The 14,503-nt window shown below is 41.6% G+C and overlaps 1 protein-coding gene across 5 annotated transcripts in view; it reads right to left on the bottom strand.

Moving 5' to 3' along the window:
* LIMCH1 (LIM and calponin homology domains 1) overlaps positions 1-14,503 on the bottom strand; it is a 359,691-nt gene that overhangs the window by 94,390 nt on the left and 250,798 nt on the right. For all 5 annotated transcript variants that reach the window (XM_023519618.1, XM_023519619.1, XM_023519620.1 and 2 more), the window contains 3 exons: positions 13,971-14,077; positions 8,254-8,284; positions 6,032-6,142 (listed from right to left, as the gene is read on the bottom strand). In XM_023519618.1, coding sequence (XP_023375386.1) covers positions 6,032-6,142; positions 8,254-8,284; positions 13,971-14,077 — 249 coding nt within the window. The remainder of the gene's footprint in view (positions 1-6,031; positions 6,143-8,253; positions 8,285-13,970; positions 14,078-14,503) is intronic.

Below are 14,503 nucleotides of genomic sequence, written 5' to 3'. Positions count from 1 at the left end.
AAAAAAAAAAAAAAAAACCCAAAACTATCTCCATTCCACACAAAAGAAAAATAAGAATCTGAGAGGTTACATAACTTGATGGAGGTCAGACAGGAAGGGGTGACGCTCTCCAAACCCCAAGTGGTAAGTCTGAAAACATGGGTTCATCTTTGGTGTAGTTACAGCTCCCCATCAACATCATCTCCTCCACTACTGGACTCTTGCTGCGTCCTTATTTTATGCAGAATGCTGACCCTGGATTATGTTTCTAATACCACTGTGCCTAGATCACTAAACTATAAGCATTGCATTGCTTGATGGGAGGGATACGCTCTGAGAAATGCACCATTTGGTGATTTTGCCCTTGCGTGGATATCATAGACTGATAAACCTAGATGGTCTAGCCCACTACACACCTCAACTACAAACATAGGCATTATGTTACTGTACAGAATACTGTAAGCAACTGTAACACAGTGGTACAGGTTGAATATCCCTCATCCAAAAGGCTTGGGAGCAGAACTGTTTTGGAGTTCAGACTTTTTTGGATTTTGGAATATTTGCATTATACTTACTGTTTGAGCATCCTAAATCCAAAATTCAAAATGCTTCAATGAGAATGTCCTTTGGGTATCACATCTTTGCTCAAAAAGTTTCAAATTCTGGAGCATTTCAGAGTTTAGATTTTTGGATTAGGGATACTCAACCTATATTGTAATTTTAGGGGACCACTGTCATATACGTGGTCCCTCTTTGACCAGAATGTCCTTACGCAGTGCGTGACCATTGCAAAAGAAAGGTGGTTCAGGAGAATAGTTAACAGAATGGTCTCAGAAGCTGGACTGGCTGCCTTTAAATCCTGGTGCTACTGTTGGCCAGTTATGTGACCTTAGGCAAGTTATTTCATCTTGGTAGACCTCAGTTTTCCCATCTGCAAAATAGGGCTAAAATAACACTCATGTCACAGAATTGCTGGGAGAGTTAAATGTGTTAATATATGGAAAGCATTCAGAAAAATGTGTAATGTAGAGTAGATACTCTAAAATTGTCAGCTATAGTTATAATTACTAACATTTATTCACTCAGGTAGATATATGTGCGTGTCTATATAAAACAACATTTATAAATGTGGTTAAGGACCCAGCTTTCCACACTCTGAGAATCCTTCCTCTCTTTATTTACATCCCACCTCTTGATGCCTTGGGTCCAAATTCCCACCAGCTCCTCAGGGAGCTAGTCCATTGGTCACATCTGGAAATGACACCACTACAAGCTGCTTGGCATAGCACTGATGTTCAAGAATATCAGAAAGCCTCCTCCCCAAGGCCCAATGTCCTGCTCTCCTCTCTCCTACAAGGCCACAGGAGAAGAGAAAGGAAAGAAAGCGAAAGTCAACATGCCTGTTGGAGCTCTGGCTGCTTCTTCACAGCTAGTTATGGGGAGAAAAACAGAAGGGCCATTATGCTTGTGGCCATGTAGAGAGCCAAGGATAAAACCTTGGATCGAGCACAGGAGCCGGAGCTGAATGGCATAGCCAGTCTGAAAGTGGAAACCAGGCCACCCGGGGCTGGCCTTAGCCATGCTAGTCTGCTCAGAAGGCCAGGGTGAAGTGAGAGGCTGGTTCTTCAGCCAGAAATGTGGACACTGGCTGGCTGGAGAACGTTTTTGGTGTCCATCTAGCCACCACAGCTTGGTTTTGGGTCACCAGAAGTGGGGGAGGGTAAAATATAAACCAACACAAAGTGCTGGGATGGCCTGAATTCTCTTTTCCTGAGGTCCAACCACAAGGTCTCTGCTGTTCATTCAGGGGCCCAGCCCCACCAGAGAGAGTGCTCTTAGGAAGCAAAGTGAGACCCCATCAGCCCACAGTGCCAAAGGCTGCTTAGTCATTCCAGAAACGTGTGTTAATGAAGGAGGCGGAAGCTACCAGCTTCCATGAATTTTTTGATTATTTCACTTATCTGTTCTCATCCTGCTGTGCCAGAGTTACTGAGAACCAGCGAGGGCTGGTGGACAGGTTATGGTATCTGAGAAACTCCAGATGTCTCTGTTTGACCATTCAGTACTTTCTGCTTCTTTTGTGAATTGTAAGATAGCTAATCCTATTCTGGAGTGTTTTAGGGTCCTACTTCTCCAGCCTCATCACCCACCCTCCACCCACCACACTCTAGTTGCAGACACTTTCATTCTCCAAAGAATATTCCATGTGCCAGGTACTAGGGACATAATATTACACAAAATCACCCTGTAGGCCTCACAAAATAGCCTGTTAGTTCTAATAAAGAAGACAAAAATAAATAAACAAACAGAAAAACATACAAAAAGTCTGACAATAAAGTCTACAAACTCATCCTAGCTTGCTGAATATCACTATAGTCACCTTCAAAGTCCTCCTCTGGGGAAGCCAAGTTCTGAGGCCTCCCACCTAGTTCACCCTTCAAAGTGATTTTGGAAATCTTTCTGGAATGACCATCAGGATCTGTCATCCTATGAGGTCTGATGATTAAGTGCACCAACTTGCCAACATGAGCTTACATTGGAAGCACTGTATAAACAACTTGGTGAGGTTTCACAACCTTAGAATATCAGTGTCTCCAGCAGTGTTCTTGTCAACATGTGGCAGTGTCTGGCCGAGTGGGGTTCACTATTGTTGTATGTTTTTGTGTGCCATACAATGACAATTCTGGTGGTCATTCCAGAAAAAGAGTTCCAAAATTGCTTTGAAGGCTGGACTAGGCACTGGCATCAGTGTATAACTTCCCAAGAGGTGACTACTGTGGTAATGTTCAGCAGTGAGGTATATGGAGCCCATCTTCTAAGAGGAGTTCGTGAACTTATTTTTCATTCCTCTTAAATACATATAGTTGGTGATAAGTATCATGAAAATATAAGGTGGGTTGAGGAAACAGAAGCTGCTGGCATTGCTAGTTTAGACAGTAGTCTTGAATTGGTTTTCCCATCCCCCTCCCTTTATTCCTTTCTTTTATTAATACCCCTCACCTCTGAAACAGGGGTGGGTTAGGCCAATCATGGCATCCTCTGTCCCCATCACAACAACTGGTTCAGGGATAGGCCCCACTCTGGCCCAGAGTACATCCCTAGGAATTTTACACATGGCAACAAGGAAAAGAATGCCCTTGCCTTCCTGGGCAAGGAGCTAGCTGGTAATCCCAGGGGTGACACTGGCCATGCTCCCTGTTATGAGGGAATGCTTGCCTATAGAAGGAAAGAATAAATATAAGGAGAGATAAGAAGAGTGAGAGAAAGATAGAGGAAGAATCTGACCGTGGACCTTCTCGATCCTTCCCTGAGACCTCTGGCACTGCCCAGCCCCATGGTTCTCCCTTTCATCTCAATATCCTTGTCATAAGTCCCCTCAGCGTAAGGACCACTTCTTTTGGAAGGACTTCTTTGATACATCCAGGCTCAGTGAAAGGCACTGTCATCAGCTTTCTGAGACCCTTTTTTTGTACACAGCAGCAATAGTCTGTGAATACCTGTGCCAGACTCTATGCCAACAGGTGTCACTGATACACGTATTCCAGAACCTGGCAAGTTGCACCCCACTTAATCATTTTAATGTACATTTCCCCCACTAGAAAAATGAATGTAAAAATATCTGCCTAGTCTCCTTTGTGAAAGAAAAAATTTTGATTTCACATTTCTTTCAGCCTGTGTATATGAAGAAGAGATTACAGTTGGCCCTGAATACCTGTTCTCTCTACTAAAAATACTCACAGTTTTAAATTGAAATAAGGTCTACTTTCCCCAAGTCTTCCCTTGCAGCTAGGTATGTGTGAGCCAGTGAGATGGAAGGAGGGGTGTAGCTTAGAGCACCCCAGAAGTGGCTTAAAGGGGAGGCATAGGCCCTTCTGCCCCCCATCCTTCCTTTCTCTTGGCTTGAACAGGAACCAATGGCTCAAGCCTGAGCAGCCATCTTGGGCCGGCAGGTGAGAAGCTGTGGGTTGAGAGTGTTTGCACAAAAAGATGAAAGGGGCTTGGGCCTCCTCTCACAAAACACACATGCCCTGGACTGCTGATGTCTAGATCTCCTTTATGTGAGTTAGAAATACAATTCCATTTTATTTTAGCTGTTTCTTTTCTTGTATTATTTTGCATTTCCCAGCTGAACCTAATTTAACTGGTAAAATGAGATAACATAGTATAGTGTAGTAAGAGCTTTAGGTGCTTAGACCCACCAGTGAAGCTCAGGTCATTTACTCTGTAGCTAGACAGAGACAAGGGAGTATCATAACTGGTCACTTCAGGGAAGCCATACTCTCTCAAGGAACACTGACCCCATCGTGTCCTGTGATGTTATCTACAGTCATTAAATAGGGTAACAGGCATTCACAACAGGTCATCTCAAGGCCACTGAAGTAACTGTCTCAGCAGAAAAGGAGGTTACAAGAGCTGAAGAAACCAACACCGCTCAGATTATAGGGGAGCTAGGTTAGTAGTGAGAAATATCAGTAATGAGAATGAATCAGACGCCAACGGAATCCAGCAGGGAACCGTGAGGCAGAGCTTTTAAAGAGTTTCCCCCAAATGACCCACATATCATTATTCAAGTTCAAATATAGTAATAATAAAACAACAAATCTTTAGACTTCTCAAATCCACACTGGAACTTACCTTTGTAGTTCCTCTAAGCATAACGTTAGATGAAAAAATTAAAGGATAAATCAGAGCTAAGACTAAAGCAACGCATTGTGTGTGGGGATGTTCATTTTATTTTTAAAGGAATTTAGTTTAAAGCACTTTGTTTATATATGTAATAAGCAAACAAAAGTCCATAAATATGTGAGCTATTTATGTGAAGAACTATTAGCATTATTAGCTTTATTTTTATTTATTTATTTTGAGACAGAGTCTTACTTTGTCACCCTCAGTAGAATGCCATGGAGTCATAGTTCACAGCAACCTCAAACTCTTGGGCTCAAGTGACTCGCTTGCCTCAGCCTCCCAAGTAGCTGGGGCTACAGGTGCCTGCCACAACGCCCACTACATTTTTTAGATATAGTGTCTCTCTTGCTCAGTCTGGTCTCAACTCCTAAACTCAGGCAATCTACCGAACCCACCTCAGCCTCCCAGAGTGCTAGGATTATAGGCGTGAGCCACCGCACCTGGTTGGACTGTTAGCTTTCATTTAAGGAAAGGAGAATAAATTGTTAGAAAGTGGGAACAAATTATTATTTTTTGTATTTAAAAAAAAAAAAACATAAAGCACCGAATTCCTCTCACTGAGGTCTTTAATTCATTTATTTTGCATGTTACAGAAATGAGAGTGGGTAAGGCCTCAATTACTTATGCTTAGATGTGGGTCTTATCCAAATACATGGATACTGATTGCAAATGATACTCACCAGTACTTTGTGTGAGTTACATACTGTATATTCCTGAACCTTAAAAATGAACGCTTCGGAAGGTACACAGGGAACATTCCATTGTTCCTTTGACAAATTTCTACCTCAGGCAATCGTTCCCATAATTGAATTAACACATTAAGCTTTTAATAATGTACAAAATATTTTCCAAATTTTCAAGTCATTCACATATAGTGGACGGAGAATGCTTCTAACTGATCAGAGCTTGTCCACGGTGGATGCCAGGCAAGAGCTTGGCCCACGTTACCGCACCCACACCAAGGCCCTGACGGGTGAGCACAATGACCTTTAGGACAAAAGTGCACAGCAAGTTTTCGATTTTTGTATAATACTGCATTGTTTCATTCAAGCATTATTCCCCCAAGAAAACAAGCACGGAGCTCCTTGGCATCCAAAGCCACACACCAACAGATCAAATTTGCTCTTTTGGAATTAAAGTTGGATAAAGCTCAGCTCTCTCGTCCGATGGGTATAAAAGTTCAGGCAGGTGTGAGATACACAAGGCAAAGATGTCGTTGAGAAGACAAGTGACTGTTTCCTGAGTGCGAGACGTCTTTGGCTTGTGCTGGTCCATCCCCAATACTCTAATAATCTTAAAAACAAGCAAATACGCTGCTTTCTGCCTTGGCTAAGCCTCATGGGATAAAGAAGAAAAGTCAAGTTACCTTTCTCATCTGAGCCAACAATCCTTCAAACTCCTTCAGGTTGAGTGTGGTTCCACTGTACGCTGTACAGCTGTTCGCTGCTTTTCCCAGCCAGTAAATGGTAACTAACACCTGTGAGAAAACAACACACAAGAGCAGAATTTTCCCTCAAGAATGACGTTCCAACGAAGGAATCAATAATGCTCCACTACCAGGATGCTGGAAGGAGAGGACTGATTTACAAACCCCCTACCTAGGAGGTATCCATTAAAAGCAAAATCGTTTTAATAAGAACCCAATGCCGTATCAGTCAACACAAACAAGATTCGATAGTTAAAACAAGACTCCAGTTTTAGAAAAAGTTAGGTTGTGAGGAAGTGATCTCTAAGATACCAAGCTGATCTTGAAGACTGCAAGAAAGAAAAATAAATCCTCCAAATTGTTTTCATAGAGCGAATGTTTTACAGGGAGGCAGCAACGCTTCACAATCTTCACCCAGAAGAGCAACGGGAGAGACTGCCAATTCCCTCTGAGAGAGGAGCTTTTGAAGGCCCATAATTTCTGCTTGTGGACACAGAGGTTCTCCTAATACCAATGGCCAAACCCCCAAAGGAGTATCGATAAAAACGAATTGATAGTTCTGGGCACAGGATCAACACAATATATCCAATTAAAGTCAGAAGAAAGCAATGTAATGAATAATGTGATCTGCAGACATCTAGCTTTGGGTGTAGTTAGACTCCCATTAATTTGAGATGGGAAAATTTTAGCCTTGACAAGGCCGATACCAATTAAATGACCTTGGTTTAATATTCATTAAATGGTTTGAACAGTCCCTGTTCCTCTTTCTCCTTCTCCTCTTCCTCTTCTCCTTTAGAGACAAGTCACCTAGGCTAGTCTCAAGCTCCTGGCCTCAAGCGATCCTCCCTCTTTGGCCTTCCAAATATTCGAGGGTTTGAAGCTATAGTCCTAACTTAATTTTGTTCTGCCTTTCCAGAGAAGCTGGCCACAAAAGCAAATGCTCTTTACATTCACTTCCGTAAAACCCAAATAGGAGTCACTGACAACGAGCTTCTTAAAACAGAGTTGTTAAGGATCTGAAGCTTCTGTACAACACGAAGGCTACCCCTTTGTTTTCATGTTCTGTCCTGTTGCTTCAACCTGTCTGGGAAGTACTCACTGTACTTCTTTTCACTGAGTAGGCTGGAAAATGCTTTGGACAATGTCCTATCCTTCCGTGGTTCCCACTGGCAACAGGCCCAAAATATGGCCATGAGCATCGATGCGAGGATGTGATTCAGTTTTTACTTCTGTGGGACAATTTTACTTCATGAATCTTTCAAAACTTCCAGGACCTCTTATTTTTAACTGGTTGCTTCCATATAAATTTTTGGAGAGCGGATGATCCAAATGTCAGCACATCAACTAGGACCATAAAATAACTAACGTGGGCTAAGGGGATGAGGCTGTGGTGAAAGGTCTAACAGAAAGTAGAAAGCAGACTGTGTTGTCTTAGATTAAGACTTTTCTGACTTGCTTAACACCGTATGATAAAAAAAAAAAAAAATGGCATGTACCTCTAGTTTTATAGAGGAAGGAAAAGAAGATAAAAAGAAGAAAATCAATCAAATATAAGAGCACCTGGGAAAAAATTTAAAGAAAAATAGGTTACAGCCAATTTTGACATTTAGGATGCAGAAGGTGACTTCTCATATTCTTAAATTTAAATTTAAAATAAAAGAGCACTCACATACATGTCTTCTGAAACTAAAATCTAACTACCAAAAGTTGATTTGGGGATGCGGCAGTAAAAACACAAAAGGTTTCTGGGAGAACAAAATACTCAAAGCACGGCAGTCAACACTATTCATATGATACGAATCTTTCCCTAAAACCATCTGCCCAACTGCTTAATTCAATACCCAACCTGTGCCAACTAATGTTAGCATTGAGACTGATGACTGTGTGTCTAAGTAACCAATCACAGGCAGAGCGGAAACTTTCATTTGTTTATTTCAGGTTTGAATGCTTATCTACTTAAAGGGAAACCCCCTACTTTTATATCTACTATTTTTATTTTTTATCACAGTCTTTAATTATTCTATCAGATACACATGTATTTTTTTCTAAGAAAAAGTCTTTCCAGCAAGGCATGTGCGAGGCAGTAAGCATAGTTAAATTTTACAACTAACCCATCAAAGTCAGAAGGATATAAGTGTAGAAAGGGAAGTTAAAACACTTACATTTTTCAGCTTCCTACTATAATCCAGGCTCCTAGTTAAGGAAAAGGAAAAGAAAATAGTGTCAGAATAGTGGTTTGTTCACTGTGCTCCTCCCTCCAACGCCTCCAAGATGTGCTTGAAGTGAACACACATAATGAAATCAGAAGAATATCATAGTTGCTTAAGGTTTATGATCGGTGATTTCAGGCACTGAATAAAATTATTTAGAAGGCAAACTGTAGAAGGACGGGGTGGGATTAAAATTCCATAGTGCACCAGGAAAAGACGAATGCTTTGTAACATCTGTAAAGTGAAGAATTCTGTTTAAAACTGGAACTGTTTATATTTGCATTCTCAGAGTTTCACCACTGAAGAGTCGGCCTTGATTGTGGACCTTGATTGAAATTTGACTGCCCTTCGAAAATCTTAAAACAAGTACTTTTAATGATGGTCTGAAAGCTTACTCAAGTAGACCTGAAAACACGTGTACAGAAAGCAATACCAGGCAAATAATTATTCTTTTCTGCTCTGGACAAAAATTAGCACTGGGAATTAACCATCAGCAGGAAAACAGGCCTGTTATGTTAGAATATACTGCATGCATTCTCATGTTTACAAAATGTTTGCTCTAAACTATAACCAAAGAAGCTATCTGAAGGTACTTTCTAAATATTCACAGGATGAAATACAAAAATTTCTCCAAAGTTATTCAAAATTTCTTTAACATGTCAACAAATAAACACTGTGTTTATCTATTTATTTTTTCCGCAGTAACTCCAGTAAGGGAGGAGGGACTATAATCTATCATATAGGTCAGTCAAGAATTCTCTTAAAGTATTTAGACCCTTATTACTTCATTGCAGCACACTCAGACCTAAAAAATACATATTAACTAGTAGGTGGACAATTTTTAGTCAATTGAGATGTAAAGGAATAAAAAACCACGTAGTGTGCTATAGTGATAAACCCATCAACGGGGACTTAGACTGGAAGAAGCATTGGTCCGATTTGGATTCTATTAAGGAAATATTTTCATCTCTCTGCTCTGCCTTCCCCCCAGTCGCTCAGAGAGAGGGAATAAGGGAGGGGTGGGGGTCTCGGTGTGTGACACACCTCCTGGGGGCAATTGTAAGATGGACTTGATCCAACAGATGCAATCAGTGTAACCTCAATGAATCCCCAACAGTAAAAATAAATAAATAAATAATTTAAAAAAGGTATTTTCATGTTTCTGTTTTTAATCAAAAAATGTCATTATCTGCTTAGACATTGTCTAGGATGTCTTTTGTTAATTTAACAATCCAGATTTAAACATCTACATATAAAAGATTTAAAATGTTTAAGAAAAGCAGGTTAAAAATAGAGAACATAAAACTTTATCTGCATCGACAATAAAAGTTCATTAACTAAAACTGTGACGGGTGCTATAAATGATGGTTGGGTATATGGTATGAGCCCATTGAGTATTTGTTGAATGACGTCCACATAACAACCAATTATGCACAAATACTTGCACGTTTTTACAAAGAGCTCAGGAGCAACCCAAAGCCAGTCCATGTGTTCATGCAATTGCTCTGATTCCCGGAACGACACCGTGTGCCTGTCTTGATTATGCTTCCCTTTCCCATCAAGCTTTCTGGCATCCATTACAGGTAGAGTTCACTAAATTACACACGCAGTAATCATTTGCAGGCTCTTCTCATTTTTTCTTTTTTTGGTCTACTCAAGTTACTTCTAAAAAAAAAATTTAAAGCAAGAAAAATTGCCCAAAATGAAAGCTGAACTAAAAAGTATTCTTTTAGAAGACAATTTTCAGAAAAGTATTCAAATGTCCTCTGTGGGATCGACCCGTCACTGTTTATGCTGTTGATGGGTGACAATGGGGTGCCTTCCATGTGTGCCCCTGTTCTGCTCAGCTCTGGGAGAGCAAAACAGAAAATACAGCAGGTCAACTTTCATCTACCTCAGCTTACAAAATCTGCATATGTTACAAATGTCCCCTGTACAGTGCCACATTCAATCAGTGTCACTTACCAAAAAGTTGGGAAGCAGATAATTTATTCCTCCTCACTAAAGCTAGAAACAACTTCCTAAGGACTGTAAATAAATGTAAGGCATAATTCTAAGACAAAACTTCTTTATGTTCCTCTAAATGTCCATACAGTGAAATAGTTGTTCTCCATTGTGATTCCAGGTTCAATTACTACCCTGCCTGGGGACTCCTCCTCCCACCACACTCATCAGTATGCATTACAGTAACCACACCCTCCACAGTTACTTTTTTTTAATTCAAATTAATATGAGGGAACAATTTTTAGGTTACATTGTTCCATTTCCAAGTTCAAGTTGCAGGAGAGCCCCTCACCCAGGGGGCTGCTGAACACCCTCACATTGCACACATTAGGCGGGATCCTGCCAGGTGTCCTCCCTGCCAATCACCCCCCTTCCCCTCCCCTCTCCTTCCTCACCCTTCTGCCTTACAAACCGTAACATATGTAGACCATGGTATACTACTCGGCCATAAAAAGATGGAGACTTTACATCTTTCATGTTTACCTGGATGGAGTTAGTTTCCTTTTTCTTTTATTTATTATTTATTTTTGAGACACAGTCTCACTTTGTCACCCTCAGTAGAGTGTCATGGCATTGTAAGTCACAGCAACCTCAAGCTCTTGGGCCTAACTGATTCTCTTGCCTCACCCACATAGCGATTGACTACAGGCACCCACCACAATGCCCGGCTATTTTTAGAGACCGGGTCTTGCTCTTGCTCAGGCTGGTCTGGATCTGGTGAGCTCAGGCAATCCACCCACTTTGGCCTTCCTGAGTGCTAGGGTTACAGGCTGAGCCACTGCGCCCGGCCTTTCCCTTTTTCTTTTAAAGAGGAAGCTGGTTCTTCCCACAGCCAGGTCTCACACCCTTTCCTAAAATACCGACGCTTCCGAAAGGCCGCCTTAACCACCTCTGCATGGGCCACTGTTTTCCACATCACTCTGTGTTAATTTTCTTCCCAGCACTTATCACTTCCTGCAGCCATTTTCTCCGAAGTTACTGATTTGCTTCTCGTTTCTTGATGTGAGAGTGTCAAGTGCACAGGGCAGGGACCTTGGCCATCATGTTCAGTCCATTTCTCTGGTAATGAAAATTATCAATATCTGGCACATAGGAGCTGCTCAGCAAATGTTTGCTGAATGAATGAATGATAAGAGGGGAATGTGGCTTGGTGCTTGTGGCTCAAGTGGCTAAGGTGCCAGCCACATATACCTAAGGTGGTGGGTTCAAATCCAGCCTGAGCCCGCCAAACAACAATGACAGCTGCAACCAAAAAAAAATAGCCAGGCGTTGTGGTGGGCGCCTGTGGTCCCAGCTACTTGGGAGGCAGAGGTAGGAGACTCACTTAAGCCCAGGAGTTGGAGGTTGCTGTGAGCTGTAATGCCACGGCACTCCCCCCAGGGGACAGTTTGAGGCTCTCAAAAAAGAGGGGGGGGAATGTGATGGAGAAGCATTGCCTAAGGAAAATCAGAGTGCTTAATGAAGGAAAAATTAAAAAGGGGAGAAAATGAAAAGAAATGCCAAAGAGAGAGACGGAAAGACAGAATAAAGAAGAAAAGCAGGCAGAGGGAGGAGATGGAGAGAAAAGAAGGAGGAAGGTCAAAAGGACAGGGAGAGAAGAGGATGGGGCGTGATTAAGCAGGGGCCACGGCCACCTGCCACTTGCCTACATGACTTTTCCCCTTTGGGTTGCTTTCCGTACCCTTTAGTTACAGTCTCTTTACTTAGAAGTTGGTTGTAGAACTTTCCAGATCTACCTATACAGAGAGAGCTTTACCCAGAATCATTCCTGGGAGAACAATCTGTCCAGTTCCATTTCCTAGATGAAGACACAGGCCTCACAGCTCCAGGGAGTTTATCCAGGACTACAGGTCTAGCAGGTAGCAGACTCAGAACTAAATCCTCATGTCTGGATGCCCAGTTTTTTATAGATAAAAAATAAAGGTGATGTGAGTTCTGAATTTCTAAAATCAATCTCAGAATTCTCCTGGCTTAGTGACAAACTGATTTAAAGTGTCTCTTAAAAAAAAAAACCCACAAAACTGAACGCAGCGACACTATCAAAGTGAACTTTCTTTCACCCTCCAAGCCATGTATAGCGACCAATTATTACCCAGGACTGTGCACAGCTGCCATTGCTCCCGGTCACTGGCCACTCAGGTGAAACTACGCACAGGAGATGAGGCAGAACCTCAAACAATTTCCTCACATGAACAATGATTTATGGGGGCTGGATTTATGTACAGTGGTAAATGGAGCATGTGATGACTCAGACAAGGTGGACGGTGGTTTCCATACTCAAATATCCTAACTTTTATTCTGCTACTTTTCTCACTTAACTAAAATTTCTCCATGAGAAATATTAAAGAATGGCACACAGACAACAGAGAAGTAATTTCAGATACTCTATCACGTCTGACTTTCTTATTCCCAGTCATGAATCATAAAACCCAGCAGAGACTCCAAGCTTTGGCCGCTCCGTAGTTTCCACTTGGTCCCTCTTTTTCCCCATCATTTAAAAAAAAAAATCAAGATCAGCAAATAGCATAAAAGTAACAGCTCTGAATTTTGGCTTCTCTTCCTTTTCTATTTTTCCACGACAAAATGACCCAAAAGTAACCAAAAGGGGGAGATTTGCCAATCCACAGCCCCATCTCAGTCAGTAAGCTCATTATATTATTTGACTAAGGTGGAAAATGTTTTACATGAAATTAGTAGGGTCTAAGGAAAGTCTAAACTAACACAGCTGGTCATCTACTCTGCCAACCCGTAAGGACATTTCCTCTGGTCACAAACTATCTCCTTACAAAAAGTATACATTTGCCTTTTCTTTTACTGTGACACTCTGCTCCAGGAATTCTTTGGTCCCAAACATGGCACACTGAGTAGACACAGTGCCAAAAGACCAATGATCCATCTTCAAGAACTGGATCCCTGGCTCAGCGCCCAGAGCTCAGCAGCTAAGGGTGCCAGCCACATACACCAAGGCTGGGGAGTTCAAGTCCAGCCCAGGCCTGCCAAAAAACAATGACAACTACAGCCAAAAAATAGCCAGGCACTGTGGTGGGCACCCAAAGGCCCAGCTACTTGGGAGGCTGAGGCAAGAGAATCACTTAAGCCCAAGAGTTTGAGGTTGCTGTGAGCTGTGGTGCCACAGCAATCTACTGAGGGCAACATAGTGAGACTCTGTCACAAACAAACAAACAAACAAACCAAAACAACTTGATCCCTGACACAGAGGAGAAAGAAGTTACAAATGTAAAAGACGACACGATTTCTCCATCATCTGACGCCTCCCCTGCACGGCAGAGCTCAGATCTGCTCACCTCGTTTTGTGCCCTCCAAGCGCCGATCCATCCGCTCAGTTGGAGCCAATAAACGGCTTTTGTCTAACACATACAGATTCTGTGCCTATTTTTCTGTTGCCTCTGTTAAGCTTTACTTGACATTTTCCTCTGCCCCTTCAAAGTTCTAATTCTTTCAAAAAATTATGTTTGATCAGAATGAAAAGCTATGGGCCGAGGGAGGGCCAATGCGTGCTGTTTTGAAAGCTTGATTTTCAGCTTCACATTTTTATTTTATTAGACATAACCAATTCTCTTCCTCCTGGAACTTACCATAAGATCTCAGAACTGCAAATCAAAGCATAAGGAGTTTCTCTCAAACATTAATCATGCATAACTTACTTGACTGTTACTCTGCTGGACGTGTCCTGGAGGTCACTTGGGTCAAAAAGCTGAGACTCTTTAAGGCCGAGCTCTTTACAACCTCTCAAGAATAAGATAATATTGTCCTGGAAGGAAGAAAAGAAATCCAAATCAATATTATTTTAGATTATCTTTACGAACCAGCTCCTCCCAAATTGCTATGAGATCACCACTCACAAAGGTAGCTAGAATTGGGTCCCAATCACGGCTTGTTGTATTACAAATCAAATACTTTGTTAGGAAATGCTAAACAGACACTTCAGACTTCCAAATCCACAGCGAGGTCAAATTCACTTTTTCCTTTTAGCTTGACACATTTGTACAAAACTGCAATTAAAATGCCATTTGAGAAGGAAATCTTAGCATTGTTTGCAGAAACAGTGCCCCAAACCCAGTCATTCCATATTGCTGCAAAGTTCTTTGTGTCTTCTTGCCTAGAATCTGGTTCAAATTGATATTTGTTGGGAAGTTTTCTCATCTTCAGTAAGTTCTTTTTTTTTTTTTTTTTTTTT

Source organism: Otolemur garnettii, unplaced genomic scaffold (genome assembly GCF_000181295.1).
Source record: "Otolemur garnettii isolate 467f Iridium unplaced genomic scaffold, OtoGar3 scaffold00181, whole genome shotgun sequence".
Classification (NCBI taxonomy): Eukaryota; Metazoa; Chordata; class Mammalia; order Primates; family Galagidae; genus Otolemur; species Otolemur garnettii.
The sequence above is the reverse complement of the archived record's forward strand: the minus strand, read 5'-3'. Positions and strand labels throughout refer to the sequence as shown.